General features: G+C 32.3%; 1 protein-coding gene across 4 annotated transcripts in view; it reads left to right on the forward strand.

The window, feature by feature from the left end:
- Window positions 1-19,186, forward strand: part of LOC111052736 (paxillin) — a 111,967-nt gene that overhangs the window by 41,285 nt on the left and 51,496 nt on the right. For all 4 annotated transcript variants that reach the window (XM_039436465.1, XM_039436464.1, XM_039436466.1 and 1 more), the window contains 2 exons: window positions 238-355; window positions 1,217-1,319. In XM_039436465.1, coding sequence (XP_039292399.1) covers window positions 238-355; window positions 1,217-1,319 — 221 coding nt within the window. The remainder of the gene's footprint in view (window positions 1-237; window positions 356-1,216; window positions 1,320-19,186) is intronic.

Genomic DNA, 19,186 nt, shown 5'->3' on the forward strand with positions numbered 1-19,186 from the left:
AAAATGTTTCAGCTATAATATTATGCCATTCATCATCATAATATTTGATGTATTCATGGCATTATATAGCCAAAACATGTGTTGGCAAAATATTTTTATAAAAAGGGAACTTAGATTTATATTTTTATTTATAACTGTATTATTCTATGGAGTACTCCATACTTATTTGAAATAAATTAGTATTTTTTTATACAGAATGGAGGAATATATTCATTAATTTATTTTATTTTGTTGCAGCCAACATACCAGAATGAAAATGGAGTGGGAAAAATTGCCACATCACTTAATAATAATTTGTCAGAGTTGGACACTTTGCTACAAGACCTGAGCAACTCGCGGTATCCTGAAAGAAAAGGTAACGGTTTTAAATATTTCAGTTTATTTACAAATTCTTCACAATGTATAATTGGCTCTTGAGTCTCTTGAATCTACTGGATGCCAAGATCAGCTACTGGTCTGGGAGGCTTGAATTAAAGTTGCAAAAGTGATATATTGTATCAGATTAAAAGCCTAAACACACAAGGCGTTTTTTTGGCGAATCGGCACGGCTTGACCAACCAGTGGTTGGTCAACCATGATGGATGAATGAATATCTTTTCTAATCAATACATTGAATTGATATCTAAATACCTAACATTTTTATAGCTCATAGAAATTATTAACATTGTTTATGAATCCTGATAAAATTTGTAGAATATTGATATTGTGGAATTTCTCCATAATTGGAAAACCCAGTTTCATTTTTGTCACTTTCACATTTATTAGATTTTTACATAGGACATGGGCGCAACCATGCGTCACTACAGCTGATGATGTGTTGGTTCCAACACGAAACTGGAGTCCTGTGTACAAGTCTAATGATAATTGAAAAACCCTGTTTCATTTTTTGTCACTTCCACATTTATTAGATTTATACTCAGGACATGGGTTCATCCATGCATCAATACAGCTGATAATCTGACTGACGGCTTCGGCCATGCCGAGAATTTTTGATTGTATTACTCTTCAATTATTTTGTTGGAACTTGTATCCAGTGTATCTTATCTATCTACAGCTGAAGATGAAGATTAATTGCTAATAAAGAATTTGAATTTGAAAGATGTGTTGGTTTCAACACGAAACTGCAGTCCTGTGTACAAATCTAATGTAAATATGTTTTTTTTTTTAAATTTTTTGTGACGTTGATGACTAATCTAATTTGATTTTTGTTGAACAGCTCAAGAAATGAACGGCACAGTGCGAACTGGTATTGGTGTGAGCCCAGGCAGGCCCTCAGTTGACAGCCTTCTAGATGAACTCAACACTCCTCTGCCCAACGGGTGAGCAAAGCAACCTTTAACTCATTTACAACATTACACTTATTTACATTATAAATTTGAATTGACCTTGATTTATTGGTCAAGAAATTTGGGATCAATAATTATTATTAAACGAAAATCCAAATTAAATGCTGTAATTCACCCTGAAGACTTCTGCTACTGCAAATATTGACAACAGGGTAAACAGCTAGATGGAAATTCGATGAGTGCTACTATTCAAAAATTATTTGTCAGCCCGGGAATCGAACCCAGTACCTCCTAATTGCCGGTCAGGATTGCTTACCCTTACACCAAACAGACAATCTCTGGATAGCAGCGCTCATTTTATACGAAGCCATAGCGGCCAGCCAGTCTACAGATGGAAATTACTGAGATATTGCAATTATTCAAATGCTAATGAATATTTATATTCCAGATTTATTGGTCAAGAGATTTGGGGTCCGTTCATTCCAGATTCCTATCTTTCCCATTCCAGAAGGGAACCTTTTTATAGCAACCTCATACTTATTTGCGTTATTAATTGAATATATATCCTATAGTGAGGTCCAAGTTTTATAATGGCAGTGGAGAAAGATAGGAGAACAACGTTGCCAAACCTCTGTCTTGTCAATGCCTTCTATAGACGGTAGCTGATACAAGTTTATTGATGTAATATTAACTGTTCATTCTCGTTTAAAATAATCAATTATATTTTATTAAGCAAGAAATTATATTTTTTGATAATTTCTTAATGAATTTACATAATTAAGATAAGATATTTTGTTAATTAATTTCACTTTTTGTGTAGCTGAGAAGTTGATATTGTGGTAATTATTCACATTAAATGAAAAAGACTAAGAAATTGTCAAAAAACACAGATTTATTGATACTTAGAAAAACCGGTCTCGGTTATTACATCTCTGAGAAACATTTTCAGACTCTGATAAACAGTCTTATCTCAGTTTATTAGAGATTGACAATGGTGTAATAACTGAAACCGGTCTTTCTAAGTTTCAATAAATCTGCTGTTTTTGACAATTTCTTAGTCTTTTTCATTGAATGTTAATTAATTCTACATTGTTGACGATCTGGCAACAGAGCAAAGCGAGAAAGAGATAGCGTTATCCATTTTGTTGAATGAAGACAAGGATAGCAATACCATTGTTAACCAAACACTGTCATTATTTATTCATTAGAACAGTCACAAACACGATATTTGGAAAGAGAAACAGGCAATTGCCCAAAACTTCTTCAATTCCTTGATTTTGGCACATAAATAGTCCAAAGTGAGGTTAAGTTTAAAATTTCTGTTTTCACCAAAGATTAACACTCAGAGAATACGTATTCGAGATATGACTGATGAATTTTGAATTTCGAAGGGTTAATAATAGCCGGAAATAACACTAAACAATCCGAAAGTTTCAATAATATTGAAATAAACTTGAAAATTTTGAGCAGAAAAATTAAAACTACTATCACTGCAACTATCAGCTGATTTTTTTTTTATAAGCTGATTATAACGTGGACCTCATTATAGATTTATTGGTCTAGAAATTTGGGATCCAGTTTCCTACCCTTTCCATTCTAAAAAGTTATCCTATTTTTCTCATAATCCATTTATTTGTTCAACATTGACAATATACACAAATCATGTGAATGATTGAGAAAGGGTCAACAAGTTCAGCTCAATACTTCCCCTCTCCCAAATTTAGATATGAATAGTTCCAAAGACTGGTTATGATTCTTCACTTCAATCATTTTACTCTAGAGTGGACAAGATATTGGACCAATATATATGGCAATGTGGGGTTGTCGGAGAGAAAATTCACAGCATTTTATTTATTTATTATTTTTACAAGACTGCACTGACCGAGAGAGAAAAACTAAGGATACTCCTTCTACTATTTCTCTCCCAAATTTAGATAGTATATGCATTCTGTCAAACTTCTGCAAATGAATTTCAATGAGGATAGCTATGAGGATTGCAGAAGCTATGACAATGCTGTAAATTTGGTCTCCGACACCCTCACATTACCATATTGTTCTAATATCTTGTGTTGCTCTCATCAATACAATCATACTTTATTCTCATTTTAATTAAAATAAAAAGACTAATAAATTGTCAAAAACCACAGATTGTATTAAAAGTAGAAAGACCGGTTTCGGTTGTTACACCATTGTCAATCTCTGATAAACTATAACGAGTTTAACTATACTGTATAAGAGTTTATCAGAGATCGACTATGGTGTAACAACCGAAACCGGTCTTTCCACTTTTTATAAAATCTGTGGTTTTTGACAATTTCTTAGTATTTTTATTGGCCGAACGTAATTAGGTCTATGTTTTGACTCGGATTTTCTTTTGTCTGTCTGTGTGTAAGTTACATAAGTTACGGCCAAACGCGTTGATAGAATTCGATGAGATTTGGCAGGAATATTCCTCTTTCAACTGCGCGTCGATGTATACACAAGTTTTTTTTTGAAATTTTGCATTTTAAGGATAATATGAAAAGAAAAGGAATTCCTCCATACTCTGATATCACTATATATCATCTACTTTGAAGATAGCATCAATCAGACTATAGAATTATTTATAATCAATCAGCTGACAAGTGGATTATTCATTGCATGCATTACACAGATGTCTGGCCATTTCTATTTATATAAGATAGGGTTTTCAATATTTTTATGATGCGTGCCCATCAGTATCAATATTCTCACATTTGAAAAACAAATTTAATAGGTGGTTGAAAATAAAATAAAAAGTGATTAAATTAACTAAATAATGCTGAAGAAATTATAATATTCTTGATTGAAAAACATTTATTTAAAAATAGTTGAGAAATATTTTTATCAGATGAAAAGATTATCACGGAACTGGATATTATTATATGGAATAAAAATTTAAACATGAACTGAGTTTTTGATCTTGGAGAAACAAATAACAGTTTTTAAGAGTAAATTATGATTCAACTGAGAAAAGGTGACATCAGATACTTGTGGTTGTGGATGAGGAAACTGCTTGAGGTCTACTGTTCACAGAACTACTAGTTTAATATGAATAATTACCACAATATCAACTTTCACAACTACACAAAAAGTTATTCTTATTTCTTGTATATTGAATGTGACACTAAGTCTTATCATAGAGAAAACATAGGTACTTTCTATTCTTATTCTATGGTCTTATTTTAATCAGAAGTGATTGTATTGGAGGAGGTAGAGGTATTGACAACATCAACGTCTTATGCTTTCAATTAAAAGTCAAAAGCTGATACAGAAATATGCGAGTTACGGAAGTCTAGAGTGGACTATGTAGGGAGCTATATAGGTCTCCCTCATCACCAACGTCGAAGTTGACGAAAATATTGAACATCGTCTGAGATTCATTGGTATTTTTATTCTGCACTCGACTTACGTCAATCTCCATTGAAATAACATTTCTCCCAACTAAATCTTCTAATATATTCACTATGAATGCATTTTGAAAAGCATAAATTGCTAAAAAGTGATGTTTACTTTTCTGCTGTCTATGCTATTCCTATAGTGAGGTCCACTTTATAATGGCAGTGCTCGATTAGCAATGGTATTGGTATCCTTGTCTATCATTCAAGAAACTGGATAGCGCTATCTCTTTCTCGCTTTGCTCTGTTGCCAGTTAGTCTTTTACAATGTACAATTAATAATTAATTTACAAAACATGTCATCTTAATTATGAAATTATTGAAAAATATAATTTCTTGCTTAATAAAATAGAATTGTTTATTTTAAACGAAGATGAACAGTTAATTTTACATCAATAAACCTGTATCAGCTACCGTCTATAGAAGGCATTGACTAGGCAGTGAGGATCGGCAACATTGTGTTCTCCTATATTTCTCCACTGCCATTATAACATGGACCTCACTATAGTTTGGTTTTTAGACGAGATTCAGCTCGCTTCCTGTATATAGGAATCTTGAAGTTTTGTTATCTATTTAGTCAATTAGAATGATTTATTCAATATATGATTTTGAAGTTATTCTGAATGTTGATTGAAAGACTATTTCTGAAATAATTCATTTGGAATTAAACGTGGATTCCTCAAAGCTGAACCAACAACATTCAAAATCTTCTCTGTTATACTCTTTCTGTTATGAAAGCATGACTAAGGCTGGTTTCCGAGCTCGGGCTTTTGCTAAGTCCTAGACTTTAAACAGCTGGAGTCAGAAAATTGGCTTTCCAAAACGGGGCGTAGTCGAAGCTTTTATAACCGTAGTCGCAGTTTTCATTTTCTCATTTCTATAATTGGAAACGTTTTTCCTTGATGAAATTAGCCATTCATACCTAAATGATTAAAAATAGCTCAAACTTTACACTATTTTCTCTTTATTTTATTTGTGTTCAATTTTCTAGTTTTTCGAAATTTAATTCAAACGTGACTATGACAATGACTGCGACTACGCCCCGTTTTTGAAAACCAATTTTCTGACTCCAGCTGTTTAAAGTCTAGGACTTAGCCAAATCTCGAGCTGGGAAACCGGCCCTAAAAATCGTTATTGTGAGGTCCACTTTATAATACCAGTGGATAAAGATAGGAAAACAGCATTGTTGATACCGGTATATCTGATGTAAAATAAACTGTTCATTCTTGTTTGAAATAATAATTTGTATACATATTTTTATAATAATTATAAATAGGCTAATAATAATTATTATTATTATATAATAATTAATTATTAAAAATATAAATATAATAATTATTTTCAATAATTTATATACATATGTATATTTTTTGACCTTACAGTTGTGTTGTGAGTGATTTAGTACTTTTCCATAATGAAAACACAAATTGAAATATTGTGAACAACTTTTTATAACAATTGGTTGACAATTTCAATTTGTGCTTTTAATAATTTATATTTTATTCCACAAGAAATTATATGTTTCAATGATTGAATAATAAATTCTCGTAATAATTGAGATGAAATATTTTGTTCACGTTGTTAAAAACCGATCTGGCAACTTTGCGGAGCTAGAAAAGGATGGTGCTATCAGCTTTGTCGAATGATATACAAGAATAGCAACAGCAATGTTAATCAAATACTGCAATTATAACGTGGACCTCACTATAGTCATGGTGTAAAAATCATAAGGTTCCTTCTTCTATGCTACAGTATTCAAACATCGTGCGTTCTCTACTTCCTAAAGTGAGGTCCACGTTATAATGGCAGTGGAAAAAGATAGGAGAACAACGTTGCCGATCCTCTGTCTTGTCAATGCCTTCTATAGACAGTAGCTGATACAGGTTTATTGATGTAATATTAACTGTTCATTCTTGTTTAAAGTAATCAATCATAATTTATTAAGAAAGAAATTATATTTCTCAATAATATCATATGAAATTTTCATAATTAAAATGAAATATTTTGTTAATTAATTATTGTTAAAAGACGATCTGGCAAAAGAGCAATGCGAGAAAAGGATAGTGCCATCCGATTTGTTAAATGATAGACAAGGATAGCAATACCATTGCAGACAAGGATAGCAATACCATTGCTTATCAAACACTGCCATTATAACGTGGACCTCACCATAGCCAATTCTAATTTCTCGAGTCAAGACCTATTATTTTTATTTTATTTTTTTTTGTGAATGCTGATTCAATTTTTCTCTCCTAATTTGAATTTATTTGAATTCCTTGAATCTCTATTTCCAAGCTCATTTAAATTCTAATTTGAAAATTATTCTTTGAGGGATATGTTCATGATTGGATAGGTGTTTTCTTCACAGTTGAACTAACATAATGAAACTCATTAGAAGAGTTGAAGGCGATAAGAAATGAATTGTCTTTGTTATTGTATGGTCTGGGTGAGAGAGTGTGAAGTGCGATTTTGCAATCAGTCTGAAATCGGCGGTTCAAAATAGACGATCATCAGTGAGGTGTTACTAAATTTTGGAAGTTCACCAAGGGCTATCCTGTCGTCTCACTTGAAGCTCTTTTCTTCTTCTTTTTCTTCTTCTTCTTCTTCTTCTTCTTCTTCTTCTCTTCTTCTTCTTCTTCTCTTCTTCTTCTTCTCTTCTTCTTCTTCTTTTTCCTCTTCTCCTTCTCTTCCTCCTTCTCCTTCTCCTCTTCCTCCTCCTCCTCCTCATCCTCCTCCTCCTCCTCCTCCTCCTCCTCCTCCTCCTCCTCCTCCTCCTCCTCCTCCTCCTCCTCCTCCTCCTCCTCCTTATTCTAGCTTTTGTTTCTCTTCTTCTATTTTCTTCTGTTTACTGTCTCTTCTCCTTCACATACTCATATTCCATCCTAATTCTCATCTCTTTCCCCCATATCCTTCTGCCCTTCTCATCATCTTCTTTGACTTCAGATACTGTTTTGGTGAGATAAAAGTGATATTTATCTATAGTAAAACACTATACTGAGGTCCACGTTATAATGGCAGTGTTTGGTTGGCAATGATATTGCTATCCTTGTCTATCATTCAACATGGCGCTGATAGCTGATAGCGCTATCTCTTTCTCGCTTTGCCAGATCGTCTTTTAACAATGTAGAATTAATAAATAGTTGACAAAATATTTTATCTTAATTATAAAATTTCATTATGAAATTATTGAAAAATATAATTTCTTGCTTAATAAAATATAATTGATTACTTTAAACGAGAATGAACAGTTAATATTACATCAATAAACCTAAAAACACTTTACATAGTTTATAAAGTTTCTATATTGTTTTTATTAATCAATAAACGTGTATCAGCCACCGTCTATAGAAGGCATTGACAAGACAAAGGTTCGGCAACGTTGTTCTCATATCTCTCCACTGCCATTATAACGTGGACCTCACTATAGCATATTCTGTGAACTACATAGGCTAATACAGAGAATTCAATGAAATCAAAGTGAAATAATCCAATAATGCATTTCAATCTCTCATTAAAGTAAATTCGTATGGCTTTTGTTGGTGGGGAGTCCCTTGCGGGAAGGTCCCACCGCCTGAATATATAATTTGAGCCGTCAATGGGCCTTACGACTGTCATACTTCAGCCGGGACCGACAGTTTAACGTGCCCATCCGATAACACGATCCGATCTCATTAAATCTCAATGAAATCATTAAAAAAATGACAATATTCTATTTTTCTAAAAAATATATTGAATTTATCAAAAAATTACAAACATCTTTGAACACATATGGTGTCATCATCTTCAGTGTGACAATTATCTCATCTTCTTTCCTGCTCATTCGCCGATTCTTCTTTCTCTTTCTCTCGCCAACTGTCCCGTCAAGTGATAGATTGCCCAGTCAAGCAAGCAGAAAGGCGTCCATAGATTATTAACGACGTTTCTCATTCCTGGCTGCAGAACAGTTTAGAGCAGTCGCCAAACAAAACAAAGCCTTAAAACCTCTCCACAGAACTGTAGCCTCTGACTTGGGAGGCCTTTTCTAAATAGGTGGGATGTGACCTGCTGAACTGTAATAGTTGACATGTCATGAACTTCGTCAATTCAGTATTTTATTGTAGACTGTGTAATTATAAGTTTATTCAATTTTATTCAATCATAGTTTATTGTTGAATATTCGAGGTGATTTTTGCCATCGGACTTTTAATGGTTTTAATCCAAATTTTCAATATTTTACTGTTGAATGAATTGTGCAATTTAGTCCTGGCGCAAATGTCATTCCGTGGTCATTTTTGAGTAACAGCCGTGAAAGATGTATCAATCTCTTCGTTAGGTCTAGCATAATAAGGATCGTGACGATGATAAGTCGAAATCTCAGGCGAACACCTCGGAAACAAGAATGATGGCCGCCAAAAATTTCAGGATTTTGCTATATCGCTTGTATTTCAATAACCGTTCAAGTTGTTCAACCGTTTTTTCAGACGAAAATATTTTTAAAATCTTCCTCTACAATTTTTGTTCTATAAAATTTTCCTCTAAAACGCATATTTTCTTAGTTATAACCTTCAAAAGCCCAAAAAAACTTTTTTTCTAAATTTATTCAAATTTCATTCCATTATCACTTTTTTGTGCAAGAGATACTGAGAAATTTTAAAGCTATGAAATTCAGAGCGTTTTTTAAACTTTGGAATGATATATCTTCATGCGCTGTACGGCAGAAAATGAGTTCTCCAGCGCCCTCCAATGAAAACCCTGCATGATTTCTGGTGCGTTTTTCCATAGGCATGAGGTAACAAGCTAGAACTATAAAATCGATTTTTTCATGACTACTTCAAGATAGAGACTTGGGAATGGTATCAATCTCTTCGTTACAACTAGACGAATAAGGATATTGGTGATAGAAACAAGGAAATTTTCGACATCATTGAAAAATACAAGATGGCGGTCATTATTGACAGAAATTTTTATATTGCTTGTTATTCGGTTATTGTGACAGATATCGGATTGGTTTCACCACCAAAGTGTTTAGAATTAACCAAACAATAATGTTCGAGAGAATCATCTCATTTCGACCACTCTTTCCCTTATTTATTCAACTTCAAAAACTTGAAACATACATTTTTCGGGGACAATATTTTACTTTCCACTCTGTATATGTATTCGCAGTGGACAAACACTATTAATGTTTTTGGTCAAAATTCTCTCCAGTATTCGATTGTAGAATGAATCCTGCATTTACAGGTGTTTGAACAGTGTTTGATTAGCAAGCGGATAGTGCTATCTCTTTCTCGCTTTGCTCTGTTCCCAGATCGTCTTTTAGCAATGTAGAGTAGAAACTAATTAACAAAATATTTCATGAAAATTCATTATGGAATTATTGAAAAATATAATTTATTTTTTAATAAAATATAATTGATTATTTAATTATGAAAAATCATCATGAAATAATAGAAAAGTATAATTTTTCGCTTAATAAAATATAATATTGATTATTTTAAACGAGAATGAACTGTTGATATTACATCAATGAGTTGTATCAGCTACCGTCTATAGAAGGGTTTGGCAGGACCCTCAATTGTTTTATTGAGATTAAAGTTTTTGATTTGATTTGAAAAAAGCATTGAGAAGACAGAGGATCGGCAACGTTTTTTTCCTATCTTTCACCACTTCCATTATAACGTGTACCGTAATGTAGACTGATATTGATAAACTTATTTCTTGTAGTAAATTCTCACACACTTCTTCTAAGAAGAGTTCAAAACAAATCTACGCAGTGTCAGGTGAAAAGACCGCAAACAAAAATAGACGCTATTCATTCACAAACAAAAAATTGTCAAGTTTACTAGAGTGTTGAATAAAAAAATGAAGATCTCAAAGAATTGGGGCAGTGTGCAGCAGTCTGCACAAAAAACTACAGACAACAACAAAAATGTTCTCTTTTTCGTACAAGTGAGATGTCAGCCGAGTACATTCTACACCAAAAGTTTGTCGTTTGAATTGGATCGTTGCGATTCTTGGCTGTAAAGTTAATTAGAAGTGTGACAAAGTGGGCCATATATACATGTGAATGTATATCTGTATTAGTATTATGACACATATATGTGTGTGATAACTAGGTCATATAAATAATAATTACTGTATTGATGTGAGAGTAGTAGTGAATTTGTTACTGTAGTAGTGGAATGCTTTGAGTTGTGTTAAATACAAGAGTTCAAACTCAAATTGAAATTAATTACCGTAAAATACATTATTTTATGCATGTCATAATTGTTATAATATAATTTCAACATGATCTGTTTTAAGCCAGTTTCAAGACTACAATCCTTTCTTTAGACAATGATCTATGATTAATGTCTACTTATACCTCAATTAATTATTATTTAACGAAAATACCAATTAAATACTGTAAATCACCCCGAAGACTTTGGCTACTGCAAATATTGACAACAGAGTAAACAGCTAGATGGAAATTCGATGAGTGCTACTATACAAACATCATTTGTCAGAGATTTGATATGGATTTAATCCTTTTTATATTGAGATTTCTTTAAAACTGACACTGTCCAAACAAGAGATTTGTAATTGAGGGTTTGAAATAGTCAGGGAAAATTCAGCTTCTACCCCCATACCCAACAAAACGTCGTCAGTAGGCTAGTCATTCTCACACTGCTTACCTTCTTTGGGACCTCCAAACGATTTGATTTTTACGAATTTCTTCTTGGTGAACCCGTAACATCAATCCCACTTGGAAATAGGTCGAATCCCACTTGTATGACTCAACTTTGTACGTAGTATGCATGATATACTCCAGCCAGCAGCCCATCTCAGCTGTGTTTAGAGACATTTTGTTGATGATCTGCGCTTGTATTTTTAGAATCGACGATTTTCTCAAATTTGAATCAAATTCATCGCTGCTTGTCTATAGTGGCTGAATTTATTCTAACTAGTCTTCCCTGTTGCTACGGAATTTAGGAGATTGAAGATGTATTTTTTTATTTCACAGAGGAAAATAACAGGAGAAACGTCTTACAAAAAGTTGATTGTTGAAACTGTAGTGTGGTCCACCTTATAATAAATAAATAAATAAATAATGACAGTGTTTGATTAGCAATGGTATTGCTATCCTTGTCTATCATTCAACAAAGCGGATAGCGTTATCTCTTTTTCGCTTTGCTCTGTTGCCAGATCGTCTTTTAACAATGTAGAATTAATAATTGATCAACAAAATATTTCACTTAATTATGAAATTATTGAAAAATATAATTTCTAGCTTGATAAAATATGATTAAATATTTTAAACAAGAATGAACAGTTAATATTACATCAAAAAACCTGTATCAGCTACCGTCTATAGAAGGCACTGACAAGACAGAGGATCGGCAACGTTCTTCTCCTATCTTTCTCCACTGCCATTATAACGTGGACCTCACTATATACTTCACACTGTGAGGGATCACGTGCATTGCCGTTATAGGCTGTTGGTGATTTCTTCTGTTGTAGGCTATATCTACAATATAGTAAAGGAAAAAACAGCTTATACATGTAGGGATAGGAAATTCACGAATGACGCATCATCACGTCTGAACTACTCAACTGATTAACTTGAAATCTTTCATATTGATTCTTAATTTAGCGAGGATGGTTATAGGTCTATTCTTTAAGATCTCAGTAAGTCCAGTTTGTTATGTTTTCAATTTCCCATCTTGTGAAAAGCACACTGATTATTGTATAAAATTTACTTTATTGTTTGATACCTCAAAATTGTTATTGTATTATAATTAAGTTGACTCAACTAGAGAGCGAGACATCCCTCAACACAGGTTTAGCCTAAAGAGGGATGCACTGTGGTTTTTTCTGTTACATGCTTAATATTATTATCTATGTTCAATCATTATGCTTAAGGTATGAATTTGTGTTACCAATTGTAATGTTCAATCATTATGCTTGATGTATGTATTTGTATTACCAATTGTAAAAATGCAGTGAAATAAACGAATTATTATTATTATTACTATTATTATTATTTTTATTATTATTATTATTATTATTATTATTAATTAGACCTTGCGGAGCACAGGTTACCTGCTAGTCTAAGATAATATAAATGATTATCAATCCCATATAAAATGTATGCTGCTGTCTATCAATTCCATCTGTATACCTTTCACCTGTCTTTGAAATGTGATTTTGTAAGGTTCCAAGGTTTTGTTGAACCAGTGTCTTGACTTCAACAGAGGTATTATAGAATAAAGTGTTTCGTCATGAAAAGCAAATTCAGCTTTGTTGAATATTTTGATGTTGCTCATTCCATTGGATAGTAGATAATTCACTTTTTTAGAAAATTTGGAGTAGGGGATCAGATCTACCTCACTCATATATTCCATTCTTATAATTATTGAAGAATGATTTTCCAAATATCTTGTTTGAATTGTTAATAATTATTCATTTATGTCTCAAATCCTTCTCAAAATATCAAGTAATATTTATCTAATTCATTTATCATGCGATAAGTACATCATCAAAACGTTAGAGAGAGGAAATTAAGGTAACCTTGTGCTATTCCTCTTCCAAATTTAGATATGGTTACACCTAATATATATTATATATATATATATATATATATATATATTATATATATATATAAAATAAAATAAATAAATAAAATAAAATAAATATTGTTGATAATATCACAGATATTATTGCTGCATCAGGTTTTTTATGATTCTATATCACTGACTCCTTTTTTAGTAGGAATTAAAAAATTTCTCTTGAAAACAGGTCGAGATGAGTTGATGAAACGTTTTATCATGTTTCCTTATTCTTATTAGATTTAAAGTCAGCTGCACGAAACTAAAATTCAATTTAACTGACGTAGAATGACATACAGTAATATTGACATGATTGTACGATAATACATTAGTTCATGTAAAATGTAAATGGAATGTAATTGAATTGTCATCAGATTATTTGTTCTTCAGCTCTCTTGGTATTTATTCATCCATCTAATTTCCCTTGAATTCCATTCATCTTTAATTTCAATTGTAACTGAATTCGTATCCTAAATTGTGTGAGTTTGGTTGTTTTCTTCGATTTTTCTTGATGCATTTCAATCAGATCATGCTCATTCCTTCACAAATTTGTGGGGGAAGATGCCCCGATGATTTCGCTCATCTTCAATCAAATTATGATCATTTTCTCCAATGACCAATGAAACCAATGACCAAGCCACAATGACCAGCACATTTGTCAGGTTAGACCTTCGATTAGCACGCTCCACTTATTTGACCGGCGAAATTTTATAGTCGCCTGAAATAGAAAACCATAATTTTTTGAAGATTTAAGATTCGGGCACACATACACACACAGTCATGCTCTACACTATTTTGAAAATTTGCCAGTTTTATGTAATATATATTCTGAGATTTAATTTTAGCATGAAAACACAGGCAGGTGTCGGGTTCATTTGTTAGAAGAATTTATGAAATTTCTGTTTGCTAAATATTTTAGCGGCCGGCAACTTTGTGCCGTAAGAGAATCCAGCTTTGATCTGGATTTGAAATTGCTTGTTTTGAGAAACTTGGTTGTTTGTCATTATATTATATATTTTTTTAAGAAAAGTTATTCGATGAAATCATTATTGTGTAATGTATTGCTGAAAATAATTGCGGTTTAAGAGAAATTTATGATATAATTTCTTCGTTTTGTTATCGCTATTAAGAGATCGGTTTTTTCAACGGAGTGGTTGAAATGCGTATAGAGGTAGACTTGCAGGTTAACGTTCTTTCAAGGAATTTGGATGTCTGTCACCACATTTTTCTGTTCAATAATATTTATTTGATGAAATTGTGGTTGAATGTATTGCTGATAGTAATATCCGTCTTGAAGAATTATATTAAATAAATAATAATTCTATTAATAAATAATAAATAAATATTCGTATGGCTTTTATTGGTGGGGAGTCCCTGACGGAAGTTCCACCTCGTCTGAATATATCATTTGAGCCGTCAATGGGCCTTACGACTGTCATACTTCAGCCGGGACCGACATCAATTTTGACCGACATTGGTTTTGTTATCACAAATAATTTATAATGTGCTGAAATTCATATTTTCGAAGCAGAGGGGTAGTATATATAGATATTTGATATATAATAGATATTTATAGACTTACAGATAAGCGTGGTTTTGGCTGATAAATAACTGAAATTGTGTTGTTCCTTGGAATGGATTTTTTATCTACAATTTATATTTTGATAAATTTAGAACATTATTTGATGAACAATATCTTGAAAACTGTATCCTCGTAATTTCATGAATTTATTTGCTTCCAATTATGACATATTAAGTCATGATTTTGCTTCTGCTCTTGAAAGAGTAAGTAAAGAACCGGTAAATACTACAACTTTACCAGTTAATGCGGTTTTGGTGGTTTGATCACTATAGTCTATAAATATATTATATTTTGAACTTTGAGCGCTCAGATTTTCTCACTAAAATTATTGAATCATAATTTATTTATTTATTATAAAAGCATATAAATAAATTATCATATTCAACAAAAAAATTGTTATTGGGAGGTGCAAATTTAATCATTAAATTTGTAAGATAATCATAAAAACGTGGTATTGTTTTTTCAAATTAACAAGAATTTATTCAGTTTTAAGAAATTGATATCCAAATTGGAAAAATGTCACCGGTAAAATGTTACCAAATAAGGTGTTCTCAACCTCAAGACTCAATAAGTAATATCTCCTCCAAAATTTCCAATGTCTAAGTGACCAGGCATTTCTGGATAGATAACTTTATTGGTTGAATATTTTCCATTCAACACAATGGACTCCATAGAAAGCATCGACCAATAGCATTGCGAGAAGGGCGTGTCATTAGCATATAAATAAAAGCTATTAGCTGCTACTTACATTAGTGTAGCGCTTTCGGACACTAGGCCCTTCATCAACACTGGCTGTCACTTCCGTTGTTGAATACATATGGTTAGTAAGCAGCGTGGGTTGTGGGAGTGGCGGGAATTTTTGAATGGTTGGCGGCGGGAATATTTGAATTTGTGGATTATTGGAGTAGGAGGTTGAAGAGGCTGTGTGATTTGAAGTTTGTTTGCTCATTAAGGATGTTGTGGGGGTCTCTTTTAGTATGTTTATATATTTCAAATTGTTCCAAGGTGTTTAGTTCAGGCTAATTATTTGTTCAGTAGAATAATTATTTAATTAACAAAATATTTCATCGTAATTATGGAAAATTCATTATGAAATTATTGTAAAATATAATTTTTTGCTTAATAAAATATCATTGATTATTTTAAACGAGAATGAACAGTTAATTCTACATCAATAAACCTGTATCAGCTACAGTCTATAGAAGGCATTGATAAGACAGAGGATCGGCAACATTGTTACCTTAACTTTCTCTACTGCCATTATAACGTGGACCTCACTATAGATTATTATCATTAGTTAATAGCATAGAGAAACAATAGCATAAATAGATATCCATCCCATGGTATAGGGCGTTTATGTCGCAACTTTTACTGTTATCTCAAGCCTATAGTCCACGTAGTTCTTTCCTGTGAAGCTTTATGACGCTGGTAGTCTCTCATATTGTGCCGTTCATACACTCTTACCCCGGTCAAAACAGTAAAAATCGACAACAATCGACAGTAATCGGCTTGAGATAACAGTAAAAGTTGCGACATAAACGTCCTATACCATGGGATATCTACTTATGCTATTGTTTCTCTATGTTAATAGTGTGAATATCCCAATTATGTTGTGTGAGTTTTCGATCAATCAATAATTTATAATATAAATATTTCTAATCTATTGTATTCACTCAAAGTAGCCTTTATAAAATATTATTTATAAATTTACTATCTTGAATTGAATGCTCTTTCAATGTCCATTCTATTTCGATTCGATCATAAAACTTTCTAGGCCGCTCCTCAAGATCCTCTCATCAACAAATTCAATATTATTTCTATCACATCCTTCTCAATTTGTATATACAAACTATTATTAGTTTAACGCTCATCGAACACTATCTAAATTTGTTTGTGTGCCAAATTGTTTCAATAGAATTTACACAACGATCAAGAGTTGAAAAAACTGTTTTATATTGACGAAAAAAACGGGGTAACTATTGTATCCAGACATCATTAGTTAAACTATTCATTGTCGTAACTTCAATAAAACTGTCTTCAGTGTTGTTAATTCTAGTTTGTTTAGTTTGTAGATTTGTGTTTTTTTTTTTTATTGGCGTCAGTTGGTGTGTTTGTTTGATCGAGCGTGTAGAATTTCAATGTTAATTGTGGTTGAATTCCTTGACATTCGTTACTTGAGATTCGAGTTCCGATGTAATGAGGGATGACTAAGTTTAAGGTTATAACGAAGGGAATATTATTCTTTCGGTTATAATCTTCTTCCTCATTGTGTTTTGATAGGATTTATTTGTTATAAGTTATACATTTCAATATAGTGAGGTTCTCGTTATAATGACAGTATTTGATAAGTATTGGTGTTGTTATCCTTGTCGATCATTCGACAAACAGATAGCAGCCCTATCCTCTTTTAGCTCCGCAAAGTTGCTAGATCGTTTTCCAACAATGTAGGAATATAATTCATTAACAAAATATTTTATATTAATTTTGTAAATACAGATATAATAAGTGTAGCATCTGCTGATGAAAAGTGAAATGCGCAAGCTCGTGGTGCTCAAGTCTGTAGGTACGCACCTTTATAGATCATCAAGAAGGGTAGAAGGATAGATCATGAAGAATCCACAATATGGGACATAATAATTATATACTTCTGAACATAATAGAATAGACTTCTATTTCCTCGAATTTTGGAGAGAAACAGTTTCTGGTTCATGTAGACTAGATACGACACAATCATATTATACATCTTCGCATAATCATCAAGGTGCGTTTTAATGCGTCACAGCTGAAATCACATAATTGGTTCTTAAATAGATTACTCACTTGTAATCGTTACTTTTCACTTGAGTTTTTTCCCCCCATTTCAATTTTATTGACCGAGCGAAGTGAGGTCTAAGATTCAAGTCGACGGTTTTGAATTTCTCTTTATGTTTATATTTTTGTTCCGCATTTACAGCGAAACGCAGCAATAGATTTTCATGAAATTTGACAGGTAGTATGTTCCTTTTTGAATTTCGCGTCGACGTATTCATACGTTTTTTGGAAATTTTTCATTTTAAGGATAATACAAAAGGAAAAGGAGTCTCCTTTGAACGCTAATATTACCGTACTTTAGAATTATTCATCATAAATCAGTCTAGTGGACTATAATACTACCCGTTCAAAAACATCGAACATCTTGAAAATGTATCTTTCCATCAACGTTGTAGACAGTAGACCTGATAACAGCGCTCATACTCACTTTCCGGGACGACACGTCACGGTACGATAGGACAGAAAGCTCTATGTTTATTTAGGATTTTTTCTAGACATTTTAAATTTGTAAATTATTTGTTTATTTTTGAGAAAACATAACAACAGGTCAATGTAACTTACTGAGCGCGAGGTCTACTGTTCACAGAACTACTAGTAGTTTCAATGAATAAATCTTCAAATGATCTGAACCACCAGAAAGTGATCTAGTTTTGTAAAAGATTATTATTAATTCACCTAACAATTTCTAGTCGGCTCCTAACAACTATTATAAGTGATCTCTTTGAAAACTATCGATATTCTATCCATCAATTCTGTAACTATCGATATTTTATGCATCGATGTTTTAGATAATTTTTCGAGTAAATTGTTTCCAATAGCCGCGTGTAATCACCCACATGCTCTGCAAATAGTTGAGAAGTGGCAACCTTGCTGTACCATTTGGCACATGCCAACAAACTGCTTCTCTCTATAGATATACATTGTGCTAACGACTATTGTTAGTAACCAATAGTTAAACATTATCTATAGATATACAATGTACTATCCACTCTAGTAACCAATAGTTGAAAATATCTATAGATATACAATGCACTATCCACTCTTGTTAGTAATGAATAGTTAAACATTATCTATAGATATACTTTTTACTATCGACTTGCCTCTTGTATCCAGTCTATTTCTGTTTATTGTTTGTTTCGTGTTTTATTTTTGATGGTTGTAACTGCTTTGTGAACTTGAAATCTTTCATTACTTGGTGATGAGATGTTATGAGATGCTGTAAAGCAATGAATGGCCGGATTGATATTAGAAAATTGATAATTTTTTAAGATTTGAAGTTTGAAATTGAAGTTGCTTTCCATGACGAAACACTATATAATAATTTTGTTGTAATTCAGACACTGTGTTACTTGTAAATATTTGAAAAAACACTTCTCTTGGAGTATTGAGGAATGCATTTCACTCCTGAAGAGGAGCTTCATCAGAGGACCTGATCAATCAGTGTTACTCCTATTGGTTGTATCTGTTGTGAACTTGAAATCGCTCATTACTAATTTGGCAATGAGATGATATGGGTTGCTATAT

This window comes from Nilaparvata lugens, chromosome 10, assembly GCF_014356525.2.
Source record: "Nilaparvata lugens isolate BPH chromosome 10, ASM1435652v1, whole genome shotgun sequence".
Classification (NCBI taxonomy): Eukaryota; Metazoa; Arthropoda; class Insecta; order Hemiptera; family Delphacidae; genus Nilaparvata; species Nilaparvata lugens.